The sequence below is a fragment of the Ailuropoda melanoleuca genome, chromosome 3 (assembly GCF_002007445.2).
Source record: "Ailuropoda melanoleuca isolate Jingjing chromosome 3, ASM200744v2, whole genome shotgun sequence".
NCBI lineage: Eukaryota > Metazoa > Chordata > Mammalia > Carnivora > Ursidae > Ailuropoda > Ailuropoda melanoleuca.
Window position 1 is genome coordinate 55767335 of NC_048220.1, and position 19190 is coordinate 55786524.

The window sequence follows — 19190 nt, forward strand, 5'->3', positions numbered from 1 at the left end:
TCCCTGTAGGTAGGTTAGTAAGCCACTCAGCCTCACAATATGACACAACAGTGTAGATGCCGGGTACCGCGGAGTACGGGGATACTCGGGGAATGTTGTCACATCATAAGCATCCAGGCCACTGCTGCCTAAAGGACAGGACACATGACCCCTCTGGGCTACTCTCTGAGAAGCAGGGCCCCTGCTGTAGGAAATAAGCTTCTATTGTCTGTGCCATACATACACTTGGGATATAATGAACAATCAAATGAGAAGTTCCATCCCAGGTTCCAGACCCTCCTGTCTCCACTTGGATGGCTGGTTGCACTGTGCCTTCGACAGATGCAAATAGAGCTTATCGTTCGTACCTCCCAGACCTGCCAAGCCTCCTTCTTCATTTTATGCTATGTTCTTAGTCTTGTGTAGTGGCCCAGACTGCACACTCACTCACCCAAACACAGAATCTAGAGGTCACCTTTGACTCCTCTGTCACCCACCCCACCTCACTCTCCAATATATTAGTGAGCCCTAAATCTACATATGTCCCAGACCCTTCTTTTCCCCTTCTTTCCCCCTTCTTTCCCCCTTCTTTCCTACTGCCATAACCTTGATTTGACCTTTCATCCTTTTCTCCAGGACCTCCTACCTCACCGTCCCCACTATCATCTCCTTGCCCCCCAATCCATTCTTCACAGAGTGTCACAGAAATAACTTTTCTGAAAGACCAATCTATTTATATCATTTTCATGACACAATTCTGTCAGTGGCTTCTTCTCACCTTTAGGATACAATCCCAGCTGCTCAAAATGGCCTACAAGAGCCCTGCATACCGGGCATCTGTGTCTCTCTCGGGTCTTCCCTGTGCCCCTCAGGCGACTGCCAGATCCTCTGTTACACCATGCCTTCTACCTCTGTCCCTTTCCAAGCGTTCTTCTCCTTTGATGGACAGCAGTGGCTAACTCCTATTCATCATTTAGGACTTACTTGAGGGATGACCTCTTTCTGGAAGCCTCCTCTCTACTAGGCCAGATGCCGCCTGCTACCTCCATGTCCCCAGACCCCTCCATGCAGACTTAGCTTTGCCTTTCACAATGTGGTATTTACTTGTTTGTCTCTGCCTCCCTTCACCTTACCACCTAACTAGGCTCAGTGCCTTGAGGTCAGGGATGCTGATTTATTTGTTTTTCCTGTTCTCAGAACCTAAAAGAATGCCTAGTCCACTCTAGGTGCTCAGTACAAAATATTTTTTTAATGAATATGTACAATGATAATTCTGAGACACTGTGAGATCTACAATACCTATGGAATGGTCAGAGAATGGGTACATTCACCAGATTAAGTGTATGGATATAAGATTACAGACCTTGCATTCCCTTTGTTAGTAATCAATCCTCAATTGTCCTTTTCCTTTCTATATTCTTTTTTTTTCTTTTAAAGATTTTATTTATTTGACAGAGAGAGAGGCAGCGAGAGAGGGAACACAAGCAGGGGGAGTGGGAGAGGGAGAAGCAGGCTTCCTGCTGAGCCGGGAGTCCGATGTGGGGCTCGATCCCAGGACCTTGGGATCATGACCTGAACCAAAGGCAGATGCTTAACGACTGAGCCACTCAGGTGCCCCTCTATATTCTAAGTGTTCAGCTGTGCCAGCTGCCTCTTTTTCTCTTGGTTTCAACTAATAGCATTACAGTACTTACCCCTGAAACTGTAGGACCTGTTCATTCTGGTGGGAATAAATGTTCTCTCTTCCCCTGTCCTTAAATGGGTCTGGCTTGAGAGCGGATCAGGTTAGAATTTGATTTGATTGGGGGTAAATGTGTTTTCTTTTTTTGTGGTAACTGGGGATTCCTGCCCCCCCCCATCAAGGGTGAAGGAGCATGTGGAGAGTCCCCAAGGAGTGAAACCCATCATCAGCAAAGTTGCCATTCCTCAGGAGTTAGCTCATTCTTTTCCATTTCCTCAGTAACTACTGGAAATTACTCCATCAAAATTACTGATGAAAAAAATGACCTGTTCCCCCAACACGTTGATTCCAAATGATCCCTCTGGTCACTCTGAGGATGAACAGGTTCCCATTAGTTTCTTGTTGTTATTATTATTACTACACTCTTTAGTCTTTTCAGAAGGTTGGTATCTAAATGTGGGCTTTGATCTCCATGTCCCTCGGCATCCTATTTTCCTGACATTTCTCTGGGTAATTCAGGTGTTTTGCCTGAATGCACTTCTTTGGCTCTTAGCTGGCCTTTCTTGGCTCTTCTGTTGTCTCAGATGAGTAACCTGGTGGCCTCCCAGATAATGAATTATGCCGATGTCAGCTCCCGTGCCAACGCGATAGAGAAGTGGGTGGCCGTGGCAGACATTTGCCGATGCCTGCACAACTACAATGGCGTGCTGGAGATCACCTCAGCCTTAAACAGAAGTGCCATCTACAGGCTGAAGAAAACCTGGGCCAAGGTGTCCAAGCAGGTGAGCACCAGTGTGCCACACAGCCCGCTGCTGACAGGAGGGGCCGGGAGACCAGAGCCAAGTGAAATATTACTAATTAGGAAATAATGAACTGAATCGAGCAGCTCATTTGCCAAAGGAAGGTGCCAACATGGGTGATTAGTGCGTTCTTACCACGTAATTGATTTCACTCATGTGCACTTCTAATTGGTTAATTTAGAAAAGCAAATACAACCCCAAACATTCATTATAACATATTTGGGGACAACCTCAAACGGTGCGGTTGACGGTCGGGAGGAGTTGTGTCCTAAATTATTTAGAGAAGGCATGTTGATTCCAAGTGAACACAGCGATGTCCCGTGGATCCATTCTTTCTCCCCAAAGTAAGCGTATAAATGCCCTAGGGCCTCAGTGTTCACTTTTTTTTTTTTTTGGTTATTATGTAGTAAAGTTTTGGCATAATGACTTAAGTGTGCAGAAAACTTTCTTAATTTTCTTTTAATTGAACTTAGCTTGTTCATACCTACCATTTTCATTCGATATTTTCAAGATTCAAATGAAATCACAATCTCCCCGCTGCCCTTTCTCCTGGCCTTCTCCCTGGGTGCTGGTGGGTGTTGGGGAAGGCTCCTCTGGGCTTCTGGGAGGCCGTGTGCACCCCCTGGTCTCCTGTTGTGGTCTTCTGCTAGTTGGTCCCTGGGCGCAGGCCACTGTGAATTGCCCATGCATGGTTTATGTGTGGTCTGCCTGGCCTGCCCAGGAACAGGGGGGCTTAACTGACCTCACCTCTCCTTTAGCCCTCATTGGCTCCCACTGGCCCCTCTCCTACAGGCTGCCCTGCCCTTGGTGATCCCTGGTGGGCTGGCTAACTCTTCATTAGTAGGTAACTACCCTGGCCCTCTCAAAGGGCATTGGCGGAATTTTCCAGATACCTCCATGTCCTCCTGGTGCCAGAGGCAAGTTCTTTTGTTTGTGAACAAAGCCTTGACCTTGCAAATAAAAACCACAGCTTTTGTGAGTACTGTTTAAACAAACAAACAAACACACACTTTTTATGTTGAGATCATGCAAGTTCACATACAGTTTGGAAGAAATAATTGAAATCCCCTGTACCCTACACCTGCTGCCCCCCACGGTAACCCATGGTGTAACTGAAAACATATCCCAACCACAAAGTTAACATTGGTAACATCCACTGACCTTATTCAGATGATCTCTTTTACCTATATACTCATTTGGGCCTGTGTGTATTTACTTCTATGCACTTTTATTCCCCCTGCAGTCAAGATACAACACAGTGCTATGACCAGGATCCCTCCGGCCACTCTTTTATAACCATAGCTGCTTCCTCCCTGCCCCTCACTAACTCCTGGCAACCAAAAATCTGTTTCTTATCTCTATAAAATTTCATCATTTCAAGGACATTACATAAAGGGAATCATATGGTATATGACATTTTGAGATTGCCTTTTAAAAAAATTCCCTTGAGATCCATTCACGTATCAATACTTCGTTTCTTTTTATCGCTAAGTAGTACTCAAGGTATAAATATAGGACATTTTAACCATTCACCCCTTGAAGAACATCTGGGTTGTTTTCAGTTTGGGGCTGTTACAAATAAAGCTGTTATACACATTCACGCATAGGTTTTGTGTGACTGTAAGTTTTCGTTTTTCTGGGATAAATGCCCAAGAGTGTAAATGCTGGATCATATGGTAATTGCGTGTTTAGTTTTATAAGAAACAGTCAAATTCTTTTCCAGAGTGGCTGTACCATTTTATACTTGTATCAGCAAAGTATGAGTGAACAAGTTTTTCCAAATTCTTGCCCTCATTTGGTGTTATTACTATTTTTTATTTTAACCGTTTTGATATCTCATTATTGTTTTAATTTGCATTTTCCTAATGGCTAATGATGTTAAACATCTTTTCATATGCTGGTTTGCCATCTGTTTATCCTCTTCAATGAAATGTCTGCAGCTCATTTTTTAATTGGATTTTTTTTACCTTTGGGATCTGAGAGTTCTTTCTATATCCCTCCCACTGTATTCTTCTGTTGCAAAGTTATTTTAGCTACCCTAGGTGCTGCGACTTTCCATATAAGTTTTAGTTAAAAAATTATGTCTAAAAAAACTTTACTGACATTTTTATTGGAATTTCATTAAACCAGTCAATTTGAGGGAACTGACATTTTTACTCTGTTGAGTCTTCCAGTCCACAAACAAAGTCTGTCTCTCCATTTCTTTAGGCTTTCTTTGCTTTCTTAAATCAGCATTTTGAAATTTTGAGCATATAAGTCCTGTGTAAATTTTTTAGATTTATGCCTAAATAATTCATTTTATTTGGAGAAATTTTAAATGTTACTATGGTTTTTAATTTTGGTTTCCACACATTCATTGTTAGTCTGTACAAATGTTATTGAATTTTTTTGTGTTGGTCATCTATCTGCAGCCTTGCTGGGCTCACTGATCAGTTCCAGGAGCTTTTTTGTAGAGTCCCTGGGATTTTCTACACAGACAATTGTCATTTGTAAATAGGAACTATCTTAATTCTTTCTTTCCAATTCGTACACATTTATTTCCTTTTCTTGCCTTATTGCTCTATCTAAACTTCCAATACTATGTTGAATAAGGGTGCTGAGAAAGGACATTCTTCCCTTGTTCTCAGTCTTGTGGGGAAACATTCAGTCTTTCACCATTAAGGATAGTGCCAGCTATAGGTGTTTTGTAAATGCTTTTATAAAATTGAGAAAACTACTCTCTTCCTAGTTTTTTGATAGCTTTTATGATGAATGGGTGTTAGAATACTGTTTTTAAAATGGGCTTCAAACAGCTGTATCAGAATCTAAAAACTGGACACTGATGCTTTTGTCGTGGCTGACTTTTGCCTCCTTCTAAGGCAATGGTAGCCTTAGCCATTGAGCACTGGATACAAAGAGCATATTATCCTGTCACACACATTGTCACACTTCATCAAGGTCAGTAAGTCACTCCTCTGCCTTCTCTTTCATTTCCCTTCTCCTATTTCCTTTTTCATCTGATGTTGGTCTTCTTTAAGAAAACATTAGGCCTGTGATCCAGCAATTGCACTACTAGGTATTTACCCAAAGGATATAAAAATACCCATTCAAAGGGATACATGCACCCTGATGTTTATAGCAACATTATCAATAATAGTCAAATTATGGAAAGAGTCCAATGTCCATTGACTGATGAATAAAATGTGGGATGTGTACACACACACACACACACAGTGGAATATTAGCCATAAAAAAGAAAGAAATCTTGCCATTTGCAATGATGTGGATGGAGCTAGAAAGTGTTATGCCAAGCAAAATAAGTCAGAGGAAGACAAATATCATATGATTTCACTCACGTGTGGAATTTAAGAAACAAAACAGATGAAGGGGGGGTGGGAAATAAGAGAGAGGCAAACCAGGAAACAGACTCTTAACTATAGAGAACCAACTGAGGGTTACTGGAGGGGAGGGGGGCTGGGGGAGGTAGGGGATAGGTTAAATAGGTGATGGGCATTAAGGAGGTTACTTGTTGTGATGAGCCCCGGGTGTTGTATGTAAGTGATGAATCACTGAATTCTACACCTGAAACTGATACTTCACTGTATGTCAACTAACTGGAATTTAAATTAAAACTTGAGAAAAAAAAAGAAAAGAAAAGAAACCATTAGGCCTTCCCTGAAGTTGACTTATGTGATACTCATGTCTTTGACCGGCTGCAGCTTTAGGGATAACTGACTACAGAATAGGGATGAGAAGACTGATGTTGAAATATTTTTTTCAAATTTGAATATATTACCTGTAGAGGCTTTAAGTAGAATATACCATTTCAGTCACACGAATGTTTCACTCACAGTGGCTTTAGAACGGGTGATGGTCTGCTGTCCTGGGCCCAGGACCTCGGTCTGGTCACAGGAGGTGGTGCCTGGCTGCAGATATGCCCTGCTTCCCACTCTTTCCTCACACCGTCTGCTCTGTAGCTGGGAGACATCCAGAAGGCCTGGTAGACCGGGCAGTCTGGAGCCCACCAAATTTTGTCTGCGGCCATAGGACAGACTGTGTTTGTGCAGCTTCTTTCAGCCCAAGGCCAGCTCTGGGCCAGGCGGGAGGCACGCCCAGCCCCATCCTGTCCCCCCACCCCCTCCATCCCTACCCAGGCTATGCTGGCTATCTTCTCTCAGAGTCCTCAGGAACCAGGATGGGGAAGTAGCCCTTTGAGTCATTCTGAAAGCTCTCACCAATCGTGCAGCTCTTCTCCGGACTGAGACAGAGTAGTCTGAGGAGTCGCAACCCAGGCATTCCAAGTGCTTTTCCCTGCCATCCTGCCCGGGCACGGGTATTGCCAGGAGTGGGCCATCATCCCCAAGGGCCGCCCTACCATTCGCTCATGGCCATGTGAGAAACTCCACATCAGTGTCAACAACAGTTTTATTTCCTGGTAAATGTCAGTTTTACTTTTCTAACAAGGTGAGGAAGATGATCACAAAACAAAAGGTTTGGGGCGCCTGGGTGGCACAGCGGTTAAGCGTCTGCCTTCCGCTCAGGGCGTGATCCTGGCATTATGGGATCGGGCCCCACGTCAGGCTCTTCCGCTGTNGGGGCGCCTGGGTGGCACAGCGGTTAAGCGTCTGCCTTCCGCTCAGGGCGTGATCCCGGCATTATGGGATCGGGCCCCACGTCAGGCTCTTCCGCTGTGAGCCTGCTTCTTCCTCTCCCACTCTCCCCGCTTGTGTTCCCTCTCTCTCTGGCTGTCTCTATCTCTATCGAATAAATAAATAAAATCTTTAAAAAACAAACAAACAAACAAACAAACAAACAAAAAAACCAAAAGTTTTGTAGCAGAAGATAGCCAAGCAACCAAATCTGTGTTTGGATGATTTGGAGATTAACACCCAAAAAGATTCACCGTGAAAACCACCTGACATGAGATCTCCCATTTAAGATTCCCTAATTCAACATGTGCTTTCTCAGTTCTGTAGGTCCCTAAGTTTCTTGTGCATTGCACTTTTTCTTTTCTACACATTTTCTTCTTTTTGGCTAAAAGAGCGGTATAGTCACTTTCTCTTCTCCACATTTTTTAAATTTTTATTTATTTATTTATTTAAAAGATGTTTTATTTATTTATTCGACAGAGATAGAGACAGCCAGCGAGAGAGGGAACACAAGCAGGGGGAGTGGGAGAGGAAGAAGCAGGCTCATAGCGGAGGAGCCTGATGTGGGGCCCGATCCCAGAACGCCGGGATCATGCCCTGAGCCGAAGGCAGACACTTAACCGCTGTGCCACCCAGGTGCCCCTCCACATTTTTTTAAAACATCAATGCAGTCATAATACCCCGTCTGTTCTTTGAAAGTCATCTCACATCACAGCAGTCAGACACAGGTATCCGCACCTGCCAGTGTGGAAGGGAAGTGAGGATCTCTCGGTAACTTACCCATCTTGTCAAACCACAGGAGTATTTTCCTGACATGCTAAGTTGTTTGTTTCTTTCCAGACAAAAGCTCTCATGGACAAGCTTCAGAAAACTGTTTCATCTGAAGGAAGATTTAAAAATCTCAGAGAAACCCTTAAAAAGTATGTTTATCTTAATTATTAACTTACTCATAATTCAGAAATATATTTTAAAAATGTATATAGTATACAAATAGTGGCCTACCTCCTCCTTTGCTTTGAAAAGAAAAACAAATGGGGAGCAACTTCCATCATCTAGGTATTTTCCTGATTTTTCTTTACATTTGAAATACTGTGCATGCAGTAGGTGTCCTGTGGACATCCTGGTGGCATGCAGACTATCCCAAATAAGGAGAAAATATCACCATCCTTTACTCTGAACTCAAACCATCTTTTACTATAAAAAGTTTCTTGATCTGGTATTTATTAATCTAAGCACAATAAGGAGACTGTGGTTCACAGAGTTTTCCCAGAATCACTTAGCAAGTGTTCATGCTGGGGCTCAGACCCAGTTCTCTCTGGTTCAAAAGGCCATGTCCTCCTCACTCTTGGCACCGAGAAGACCAAGGTCCCTTTTCAAAGGACAAACACAAAGAAGGCATCACTTTGGAGTGCAGTGGTGATATCCATTAGGTCTATACCTTCTAAAACATTGAAATAGTAACGAAGGCAGAAAACAAGCTTTACAGGCTCTAATCACATTGGTTTTTCTATCCAGTTCTTGAAGGTCCCTCCATGTTCTTGCTCCCTGGAGAAGCACAGCCAGTTTACAAGTACTGCAGACGAGTACTGCTGCACACACTTTGTGTTTGTCTATAAGACATCCTGTTGTTTGAACACACCATTGTCCCAAGCGCGTTGTAAAAACATAGGCTGTAATTTTCTATTCAGTTTGTTGTGAGCTGTACTGAGAACTCTTCATACCATGAGTGTGCTTGTGCAGATGGGATTAGAAGACTATTCTTCAGGATTGAAGCCACACGGTTGCTTCCTGTTAAACACGGGAGGGGAGTCGCTATTTGTGAATGAGCTTGAGAACGGTGTCTGTTGGTTTTGCAGCTGTAACCCCCCAGCCGTTCCTTATCTGGGGATGTACCTGACAGATCTGGCATTTATTGAAGAGGGAACACCAAACTTTACTGAGGAAGGCCTTGTTAATTTCTCCAAGATGAGAATGGTAGGTGGTAATTTCATCATTAGCCTGTTTCAGTGACTTCAGTGGCTTAGAGAAAGAGGCTGAGTCACAGAGCTCACTGTTTGCTTTTTCATTCTGAGGTGGAAGGGGGAGGAGCACTGGGTTCCATATCCGATGTGGCTGATTGAAGCGATTTTCAGCGGGGGTATTTCAGCTTGCATGCAGTCTGGGCAAAGGGTTGGGGAATGAAGCTCCGGGGATGACTTTCTGAGACGGAGCAGTGACAGACAGATGCTGAAGGTTTCTTGCTGGACAGCCAGGTTCTGAGCACCAAGTTAGAACAAGGAGCCCCAGGACAGTAACATCCAGCGCTTGCCCCTGTGGAACCTGAGGTCACCCAGTGCCAGCTGTTCCTCCAATTGCGAAGTATCTTCTTGCTGTTTGCATTTCACATGGCTCATTGCAGGGCAAGAAAGCCCTGGCTGGGCACAGAAAATGATAGGGCAGGGCTCTGACGCTTCACTGGAGAAAGTGCCTGAGGACTCGAGGATAGGGCCCGGCAGAATGTGGCAGAATGTGTTGCAATACAAGGAAATACTTTCGCTTTGCTTTTGTTGTTATTGTTTCCCTCTTAGATATCACACATCATCAGAGAGATACGCCAATTCCAGCAGACTTGCTATCGAATAGACCATCAGCCAAAGGTAATTTTGTGTGGTGGTTAAGGAAATTAATAAAGAAGAAAGTGGACATTAATGAATTAGAAACAGTGGTGAAGTTGATCAATAATATCAAAGCTGACTCACAGAAAAGACCAATAAAATAGACAACTCTTTGGCAACTCTAATTAAGAAAAAAAGAAAGAAGGCAAAAGGAACGTCAATTTATCAAGTTCTATTGATTGTATATTCTCTATTTCTCATAAATCTGTCTACACCATTACCATCCTGACCCAAGCTACCAATATCCGTTACCTGGTCAACTTGCATTCACTCTAGAATGCAAAATCCATTCTACAAATTGCAGCCAGATAGAACTCTCTGAAACACAAAGTAAGATATGTTTGTCCCTTGTGTAAAATATTTTATAGGTTTTTCATTGCTCTTCAGATAAAGAAAGAAAAAGTCTTGATGTGTCCAATAAGTCTGACATCACAAGGCCCCTACTCGTCTTTCAAAATTCATCTCACATCATATACCCCCTTTCTTCCTCCATCCCAGCCACAACTGGTCTTTCTTTCTTTCTCTCTTTCTTTCTCTCATTCTCTCTCTCTTTCTTCCTTCATTTTTAAATAGATGTTTTTTAGAATCATTTTAACTTTACAGAAAAATTGAGAAGGTAGTACAGAAGATTCCCATAAAACTCACAGTCTTTTTTTCCTTATTATTTCATGGAACTTGATAAACTTATCATGAAATTCATAAAGAAGCTTAGATAGGCAAAAACAACAACAACAACAATAACAAAAACCCAGACGGATTTTTTGAAAAATAAGAAGAGTAAGAAAGAGCTTTCCCTACCAGATATAGACACATACCCTAAAACTGTAATGAATAAAGCAGGACTACACTGGCATAGGAATACAAATTCAGTGGAGTGGGATACAGTCCAGATGCAGATTTTGTCTATATGAAAATCTGATATGGAATAAAGGAGGCATTTAAAGATAGTGCCAGAAAGAAATTGACCAGTCACGTAAAGGGAATAGGAATTTTGGCTCTCCATCTGATAGAATTAAAAAAAAAAAAATCCAGACGAGTTCATTACCTAAATATAAAAAGAAAAAATAAATTATCTGAATAAAATATAGTACAAAATATCCACAACCTTTAGATTTGAAAGACCTTCTTAAGCAGAGAATGTATAAGCTGTAAAAGATAAGCTTGATTGTTCGCTGCATCAAAATTAAAAACTTCTATAAGACAAAATGCAATTATTTAAAAAGCAAAAATAAAACCAGTAGACTAGGAGGTGATTTTTTTTTTTAATTTTCTTTTGAGAGAGAGCACACGTGAAAGAAAGCGGGGGAGGGGGCAGGGTGGAGTGGCAGAAAGAGAGGGAGAGAGAGAAAATCTCTAGCAGGCTCCACACCTAGCATGGAGCCTGACGAGGGGCTCAGTCTCACGACCCTAAGGTCACAACCTGAGCGGAAATCAAGAGTCAGACGCTTAATCAACTGAGCCACTCAGGCGCCCCTAGGAGATGATATTTGTAACGTGCAAAACAAAGAGGCAGAATAAAAATATTCCTATTAGTCTATGAGAAAAGTATAAACAACTCAATAGAAAAATCGACAAAGCTTTAAACAGGTGAGGTAACTCACAGAATAAGCAACAAAATTGGCCAGTAAATATTTTTAAAATGCTCAACTTCACTAGTGGGAAGGAAAAAAATGCAGATTAAATGAGACATCGTTTTCTCCTTACAGATAAGCAAAATTGGAAAATGCTGCTACTATCAACCTCTAGTTAGAGTGTGGGATGCCAGGTACTCTCATACTGTAGGCACAGCGGTTTTAGAGGTTATTTTCCATCACCTGTTAAGATTAAAAGTTGATGAACTGAGCAACCACAAGTCTTCTGCTTTGCTGGTGAGGATAACATGGTTCGTCCTCTTTAGAAGACTGTGTGGTGTGGATATTTCTTCAAGCATTAAATACGCGTCTACCTTATGACTCAGGAATTTCTCTCCTAGGTATTTTCCAGGGGCAAATGAAAATATGCCCCCTGAAAGTCTTGTAGAAAATGTTCATAGCATTTCTTAATAATCGCCCCAAACTGGAAAGAGCCCATGATAAATAGACGAATGGAACCGCAAACGTGGTGTCTATGGCGCAGCACCACTCCACAGTGACAGGGCAGGCTGGTGATCTACGCCACAACATGGAAGGACCTCAAAACATTACGCTGAGTGAAAGGAACTAGACACCCAAGTACGTGCCGTGCGCTTCCACTTCCGTCAAGTTCTCGAGTGGACGAAACAAATGCGTGGGGCTAGAAATCATAGCAGGGGCCACTCCTGGGAGCAGGCTGACTGGGCAGCTGAATGAGGGAACTTGCTGGGGTAGGGGGTGGTCCTGAACCGAATAAATAGGCTAAAGCAGATCAAACTGTTAATTTTTCTTATGTAAGTTATATCTCAACAAAATTAAAGAAATATTTCCACAGAAATACTCCAGGCCCCAACATGTTTATTTTATGTCATTTCCTTTTATTTCATTTCTTGTGTCCATCCCCAAAGGAACATTCCCATGTGACCACTAAGCAAACGTGCAAACAAGGATTTCACTGTCACTTTGTGTAATAGTGAAATATTGACAGCAGCTAAGCACCCATCAATAAGAGATTGTTAAATAAACTCTGATAGCTCACATGTTAATGGTGTACAACAGTTCGCGTTCTGACATGGGGAGCTCTCCCTGAGTTCCACCAAAGAGACAAAAGCAGAGTATGATGTACCGGGGAATTATAAGGGAAGAAAAGATTTCTATGAGGACATGTAAGATCTAGAAAGACAGAACGCTCTGGAGAATACAAACCAGATGATAGCAGTTGTGCCTCTTCAGAGACGTGCCCGGGGTGAGGAGCTGGGAGAGGACTGGAAATGTGTGATTTTCTTCCTTTTCTTTTCTTTCTTTTCTTTTTTCTTTTCTTTTCTTTTCTTTTTTTTTTTTTTCTTTTCTTTTCTTTTCTTTTCTTTTCTTTTCTTTTCTTTTTTCTTTTCTTTTCTTTTCTTTCTTTTCTTTTCTTTCCTCTTCTTTTTTCTTTTCTTTTTTTACAACGAGAATATATTCATGATTTTTAAACAATGATAGAACATTTTTAAACATTCAAGAGAAAATGTTGAATTGTGTCAGCTTCCATTCAGAAAATGTACGTACTCGTGTTCTGAAAGAACCCAAAACTAGGATCTCCCTGTTCCTCCAGGTCACTCAGTACCTGCTTGACAAAGCCCTCATCATAGATGAAGATACGCTGTATGAACTGTCACTAAAAATTGAACCTCGGCTCCCTGCTTGAAGGTCCGGCCTTGCCCCTGAGTCTGTGGAATTCTCATGGAAAGCGGGACGGACAGAACTGTGCATGCCATGCTTCCCACAGTGCAGTGAGGACCGGGGATGGAGACCAAGCCGGCCCCCACCCCACCCCGTGCACCGAAGAAGACGGAACAGACCTGGAATGCTCTCTCCAGCCAAGGAAGCCCAGCTGTTTGGGGTCAAAGACAGATGCTTTCAGACTTGGGGTGGGAAGGCGAAAAGATTGATCTTTGGTAGAGCTGATGGTGCATTTTTCATAAGGGAATGTAATATAGGAGATGCTGGTAGCCATTTCAGTGAAGCAGGTAAGAAGGCCGATTGGAAAGTGTGCCCGTGCTCTGTTAGAACTCACGGACAAGGATCACGGGAAAAGCCTGAGCTGTTAGTCGGGCGCTTTACTGGCCTGGGTACACACCTAACCAGTCTTCTCTTAGGGTTTATCACTGCCTCTGTCCTATTTTCTGCATCACAAGCTTCCAGAAAAGCCGAGGCTTCCTCTGTAGGGACGGCCACCACATAAACAATGTCAGTCTACAGCATGTGCATGGTTTTTAGTACATTCTAGATATTTACGCTGGAGCGATGGCATGTTCTGAAACTGCTTTTTTGGTCTTTAAGCAACAGGACGGGAAAGACATGAAGACCTTTGCCCCAGGGGATTGCAGCCAGGGGCTGACTTCAGGTGGGCTAGGGGCTTCTTCTGAGGCGGTGGTGCCTGAGAAGCCAGTGCCCTCAGAGAGACAGGTGCAGAGTCTGCGGAAATGTGTCCGTGCGCCTCACCCTCAGAACTGTGGAATGGGACAGAGGGTCACAAACTGCCACGGGGTTTTAGGCTGAGTGATCAGACATACTTAAAAATCATCTCTGCACCTTGCCGTGCTCCTTCCCCTCCACCCTCCCTACGGGAATGTGGGAATTTTTTTCTGATTTACGCGAACCATTTTTACGCTATGAATACTGGTTGTATTTTTAAAAATGTTGTTTAACGGGATGTTCTTTTTAAAACCCACACGTCTGTGTGCTGTTAGTAGACAGTCCTTCCCTGGTCATCTTTGTTTTTAAAGTTGGGGGTATTTATGAGTGAATATATTCTATGTGTATGGGAGATGGGATCAACCACTCAACAGCTCTTCTCTCCGAAGACTAAATGCAGGGGTTAGTCCTGCTCCCCTGTGCTGGGAAAGTGACCTTCCTTTTCCCAGGATTCGTGGTTGTTGAAGAAATAGGGCTATCTCACGTTTACCTCCCTCTTCTCTTCTCAGGGAGAGCTCTGCTTTAAAAGAAGAAAGAGGAAACATGCAGTTATTGTTACCTGAGCCTATCGCGCTTGATGATTTCTCTTAGAGGCATGAAGTATATTGATGCTGACATTGAAAAAATTGATCTGTCTAGCTGTTTTCCCTCCTTCTTTGCACTTTAATTATCTTGTTAGAACTAACGGCTGACTAATAAATTCAACTTGCTGGCTCATAAGGCCCAGTGGAAACACTAGTGTTGATAATGTATCATGGAGGTGGAGAATGTCCATTTTCCTGCATGGTAAGGGCCATCTCTGTACATAACTATATAGTGAAATGCCAAGTAACTAAGAGAAAATATTGATAATATTTGAAGACCATTCCAAAAATATTTTCAATAGCTCATATTAGCCAACAGTGTAGCACTAAACCCAAGGAGGGTTACATATGAATGCTTTCTTTTTCTTAAGAAGTTGCTTGTTTGTTCTGTTTAGTTTCAAATAAGAGGTTATGCCTCTTGACGCATGATAAGAAGCATGGGTTGTTTGAATCCTAATGATGCATAACTTGCAATTTATTTCTCAGTGTTCACATACTGAGGGTTTAAACTAACATATGTCAGCTTCACCAAGCACCTCAAGGTCTTGCCGAAGAAAAGGAAAATAAAGCTTAACTTCCTTGGCTTAAAAACATAGTCTTGGAAGGTGGACTAAAACCAGGAAAAATCAGTGGCAGGGCCACACACATAGCAGTTTCAGGCAAAACAACATGTGGAAAGGTCCCTGTGCTCTGCTTTGAGGTCCCCAAAGTCTTCCAGAAGGGAAGAGGTCATTCTGTGTGTGGACCCTTATTTCTCTGACCCAATTGTTCCAGAGGCACTGCAGCCCTTCTTACTAAAGAAAAATGTGAGATAGAGGAGTTTCCAAATGCTCCTCCCCTTTTGGAGAGCCAGGGTTTCCTCAACTAGAGACAATGCTTTCTCGCCTGGTTCCTGCAGAGTGTTGGAAGCGCCCCCCAGTGGTCAGCTACCGGCACCGTCAATTGCTATGGTGACCTTTAGCGTTTTCTTGAGTAACAAGCTCTTCCGGCTTACTAGAGTCTGAAACCTTGCTGGAACTGCAAAAAGAGAGAACTCTACCTCCAAGGGAGCTCCTTTTGATGATCTGCACCGTTTCTGGACCATCTGGGATAAGAATGTGCATTTAAAAAAACTCAGTTTGGCCACATTTAAAATTGCCAAGAGCAATCTGTAGGGCTTATAATGGCCAAAGCACCCAACCTCTTCTGCCTTTCACGTTCCTATTTACTGCTGGACTGTGCACTCCCAGCTGTGTCTGCCTGTATTCCATTATATGAGACCCACTTCTGAGAATAGAAGGCAGGTCAGCCCCTAACAACCAAATAGCAAACACTTGTATTATCGCAAAATTAACCTAGAAAATCAGAAGTAAAAGCCAATTTCATGCTTTCGGATGAATACCCACATTCTGTACTGTCAATGAAATCATCTTGGGACTTTGAGGGGATGCCTTTGGTTATTAACTAAGACATCCAGTTTTGCTGCAGGGACAAATCTCTTACTTAAGCCAGTATATTATGTGACAGGTTTAGGCACGAAGTAGAATGTTGTCACTTTTCCTTAGTGTTTCTCTGAAGGAATTTAAAGAGAGAATTTTTGACTACTGTTGTAATACTTCAAGTGGCTCTCCCACAAAGCCCCCATTAGTGTTTGTTAGATTTCATGTATCTTAAAGTACTGCTTAAAAACAGATGAAACTCATAGATACTGAATAACTTGGAAGAAAAAAACCCATTACATTCCCATTTAGAGTATATGATAATGGGCCAGCACCTCTTCTCTCCCCGTATTAAGACAAAACCTTGGGTCGGCAATGATGGAGCCGCTTTTTAAATTCTTAACTAAAAAAGTAATGCAATAGAGGGGTTATTCCCCCCTCCAGAATAACTTTTATTTTGAAATAAAGGATTTTAGTTAGCTTTTCTTTGCAAAGTTTGATTTTATTCCCCCTGGGGAAAAAAATCTTTGTCTTTGCTTTAAAGATTTTTTTTAATCCAACCTGTGAAGTTTATCATTTTTACTGCTATTGAAATAGGATATACTATATATGGGATATATATTACATGGTGGAATAAGTTATATATTATTTATGGCTAAAGAATAGAGCCAGACTAATGTCCACAGCCAGAAGGAAAAAGGGAACGTGATTCATTTTCATTTCAGTAAGACAGCAGATTGTAAGTGGAGCTGATGACTTGATTACAGACGCCACTACGTGCATCCTGAGAATAAGACTCGAGTCAATGAAATCTAATCACAGTGTCATTTTTTCCCATGGCTGTGAGTGACTTAAAATCAAGGCAGGGCAGAGCTAGAGTAGAAAACAACCATTCTGTTGTAGTTATAAACGCAGGGATGATTGAGAAAATCACTCCTCCTGGCCGCCACACAGCCTGACATTAACGTTAGGGTTGATTGTACTTGATCTCATCAGCCCAAGGAAAAGAAGAGTTCTACTTGATGTTGAACCACTGTCTTTTGCACAACCCATTTCGTTTTTTCCCTAGAAAGGCAGTTGTGAAGGAGCCGGCTGAGGCGCCCTGGCGCTGAGCCCGAGGCCCGGATGTCCACCTGCGAGCTGGGGAGCCGCAGGTCGTGCTAAAGGCCCCTTGAGCCCATTCCCTCATCTGCAAAATGGAACTAATTGTAATTCCCGTGCTGCCTACCTCACAGGGCTGTCGTCAGCACAAAATGGGTTCGGTTGTAAACTGTAAAGTGCGGTCCAAATGTGAGGTAACGTGATTACCATCCTCATCTCTCTTTGGCAGAGAATTATTTAAATGTATTTCTTTGTTATGTGTGTGTGTGTGTGTGTGTGTGTGTGTGTGTGTGTGTGATGGACAGACCGTGTGTTACTCTGAGAAGTGTAACCTTTGTGTCCAGTAACTTTGCAAATCTGCTAACGTTTGTGACTCTGACAGAGGAGTTTGTGCCGTAGCCTAACACTTGCCAGGTGGGGTGTGGGTTATACCTATATGCAAATTAAATTTTGTCTTTCTTGATTCTCGAAAATCTCATTAGTCTCTTCATTGATTCTTTTTGCATTTTTCTACCTCGTGTTCTTTGTTAGCAATGGGCTTCTTCAGATAATCATTTACTTCTAAAGTTCAGGAGAAAATAAAGTTTGGAAGAAGCCTATGTTGCAGGCACTAAAATATCAGAGAATTCGGGGGAACCTCAGAAAAAATATCAAGGGCCATCGAGCCCCACTGTCTTTCCAGTGCTTGAATCTTTCCTGTGACATCCCCAGCCCACGTTTGACCACCTTTGAACACCCCCAAGCACACAGAACTCATTACTACCCAAACAGCTCGGTTCATCTAATGGCGACTCAACACTCATGAACAGGCTGAGTGCTCAGGTGACCTGGCCCGGCCATCACTCCGACCTCAGATGGGCTACTGAGCCATCTGAGGCCAAGTTCCTCACCTATGAAATAAGACGCGTACCTGTCTTAGAATTACTGCAATGGCTACATGGAATAACACATATAAAAATACTCTTTTGTCAAGTAGATGAAGTGATAACATTTCGAGCTGAAGAGAGCATGAGGCAGCTGTCGCGCACAAGTGAGAACTGAGGGAAGGAAGAATTCGGGTGTCTCCTCTTTCCTTGGCTTCCTTTCCCAATTCTGAAATGAGCAGTCAGGCTGGTGGGCATTCAAGAGCCCAGGTTCTTCTTATGTTATGGGTTGGCCATCCCACACAGCATTGCCCTTGCCTGCCACCACATCCAGACTCCGGCTGGACTCGGGAATGGGAAAGAGAGTAAGCCCAGGACAGAGTTCCCCTAAAGCAAGTGATGTGGCAGCTGCACGCCTCACTTCTGTTCGTGTCTGTACAGCAGGAGCCAGCCACGTGGCCACATCGGCTACTAGGTGTGGAGAGAGCCCCCGAACTTGGAAGGGAGTTGGCAGTGATGAGAAAGCAATAAACGGCATACGACAGGGATCATGTTTGAAGGATTTTTGGAACTGTGGAATCATGCTGAGTCACTTGTAGAGGTTGCCACCCCTGTCATAAGGTTCAAGATGGCCAGGTCCCCCAAAGAAAAGCAGTGCCCCCTTTTCTCAGCCATGTGCCCACTTCTCTTCTGATCTTACTAACTTCTGTAAAATGACCCTGTAAAAGATGAGGGCTTGAGGTAAGGGGGGTCTTGAGGAGTGGGAAGCACTAAATGTCCATTAGTATGGAATTGGGGAAAAAAGAGAAAGAAGAGGAGTTTCTCATTGTAACTACCGTTCTTTAATCTCTACATCTCCATGCTCATCAAAGCCTCATCATCTTCTGGGTCTGGGATCTGGGTTCCTTCAGGGTCACTGGATTTATTTCAACTGGTGCCTGAAATGCCTGGAAACAGTGTGCCCACAAAAGAGCCATTTTAGGAAGAAATAATCCTAAACTCCCCCCCACCACGTTACCCTTAACCCCAACCCACAGAGCCGAGCCTACTGAACAGTTCGTCAGCCCCAGAGACCTCCAGCTTGCTGCCCGTTCTGCTGGGGGAGCCCCCCAGGGGCTGGAGAGACCATGGTCCATTATGATAGAATGTGCAAACTGGGAACTCCGACTCTCTAGAAGGTCATGCAATCGGTTTGGTTGGTCCCAGTCTGCAAATGTTTTAATGAAATAACATAGAAGAGCCTAGAAAATATCAGGGTATATCATATGTAGATAGGTAAGTATCGTTTTGGAAAAATTTCGATTCAGTGTAAGGTCAAAATGATAGCATATATATTAACTGAGGTATGACCAATACACAGTAAGGTGCTTGAATCCTGTGTACAAAGCTTGACGAATTTTTACACATGTAGGCAC

The 19190-nt window shown here is 43.0% G+C and overlaps 1 protein-coding gene across 1 annotated transcript in view; it reads left to right on the forward strand.

Moving 5' to 3' along the window:
• Window positions 1–17396, forward strand: part of RASGRF2 (Ras protein specific guanine nucleotide releasing factor 2) — a 229871-nt gene extending 212475 nt beyond the window's left edge. Inside the window, exons 23-27 of the mRNA XM_019796394.2 lie at window positions 2245–2442; window positions 7929–8008; window positions 8945–9062; window positions 9656–9724; window positions 12947–17396. Coding sequence (XP_019651953.1) covers window positions 2245–2442; window positions 7929–8008; window positions 8945–9062; window positions 9656–9724; window positions 12947–13039 — 558 coding nt within the window. The 3' untranslated portion in view covers window positions 13040–17396. The remainder of the gene's footprint in view (window positions 1–2244; window positions 2443–7928; window positions 8009–8944; window positions 9063–9655; window positions 9725–12946) is intronic.
• Window positions 17397–19190: the final 1794 nt, after the last annotated feature.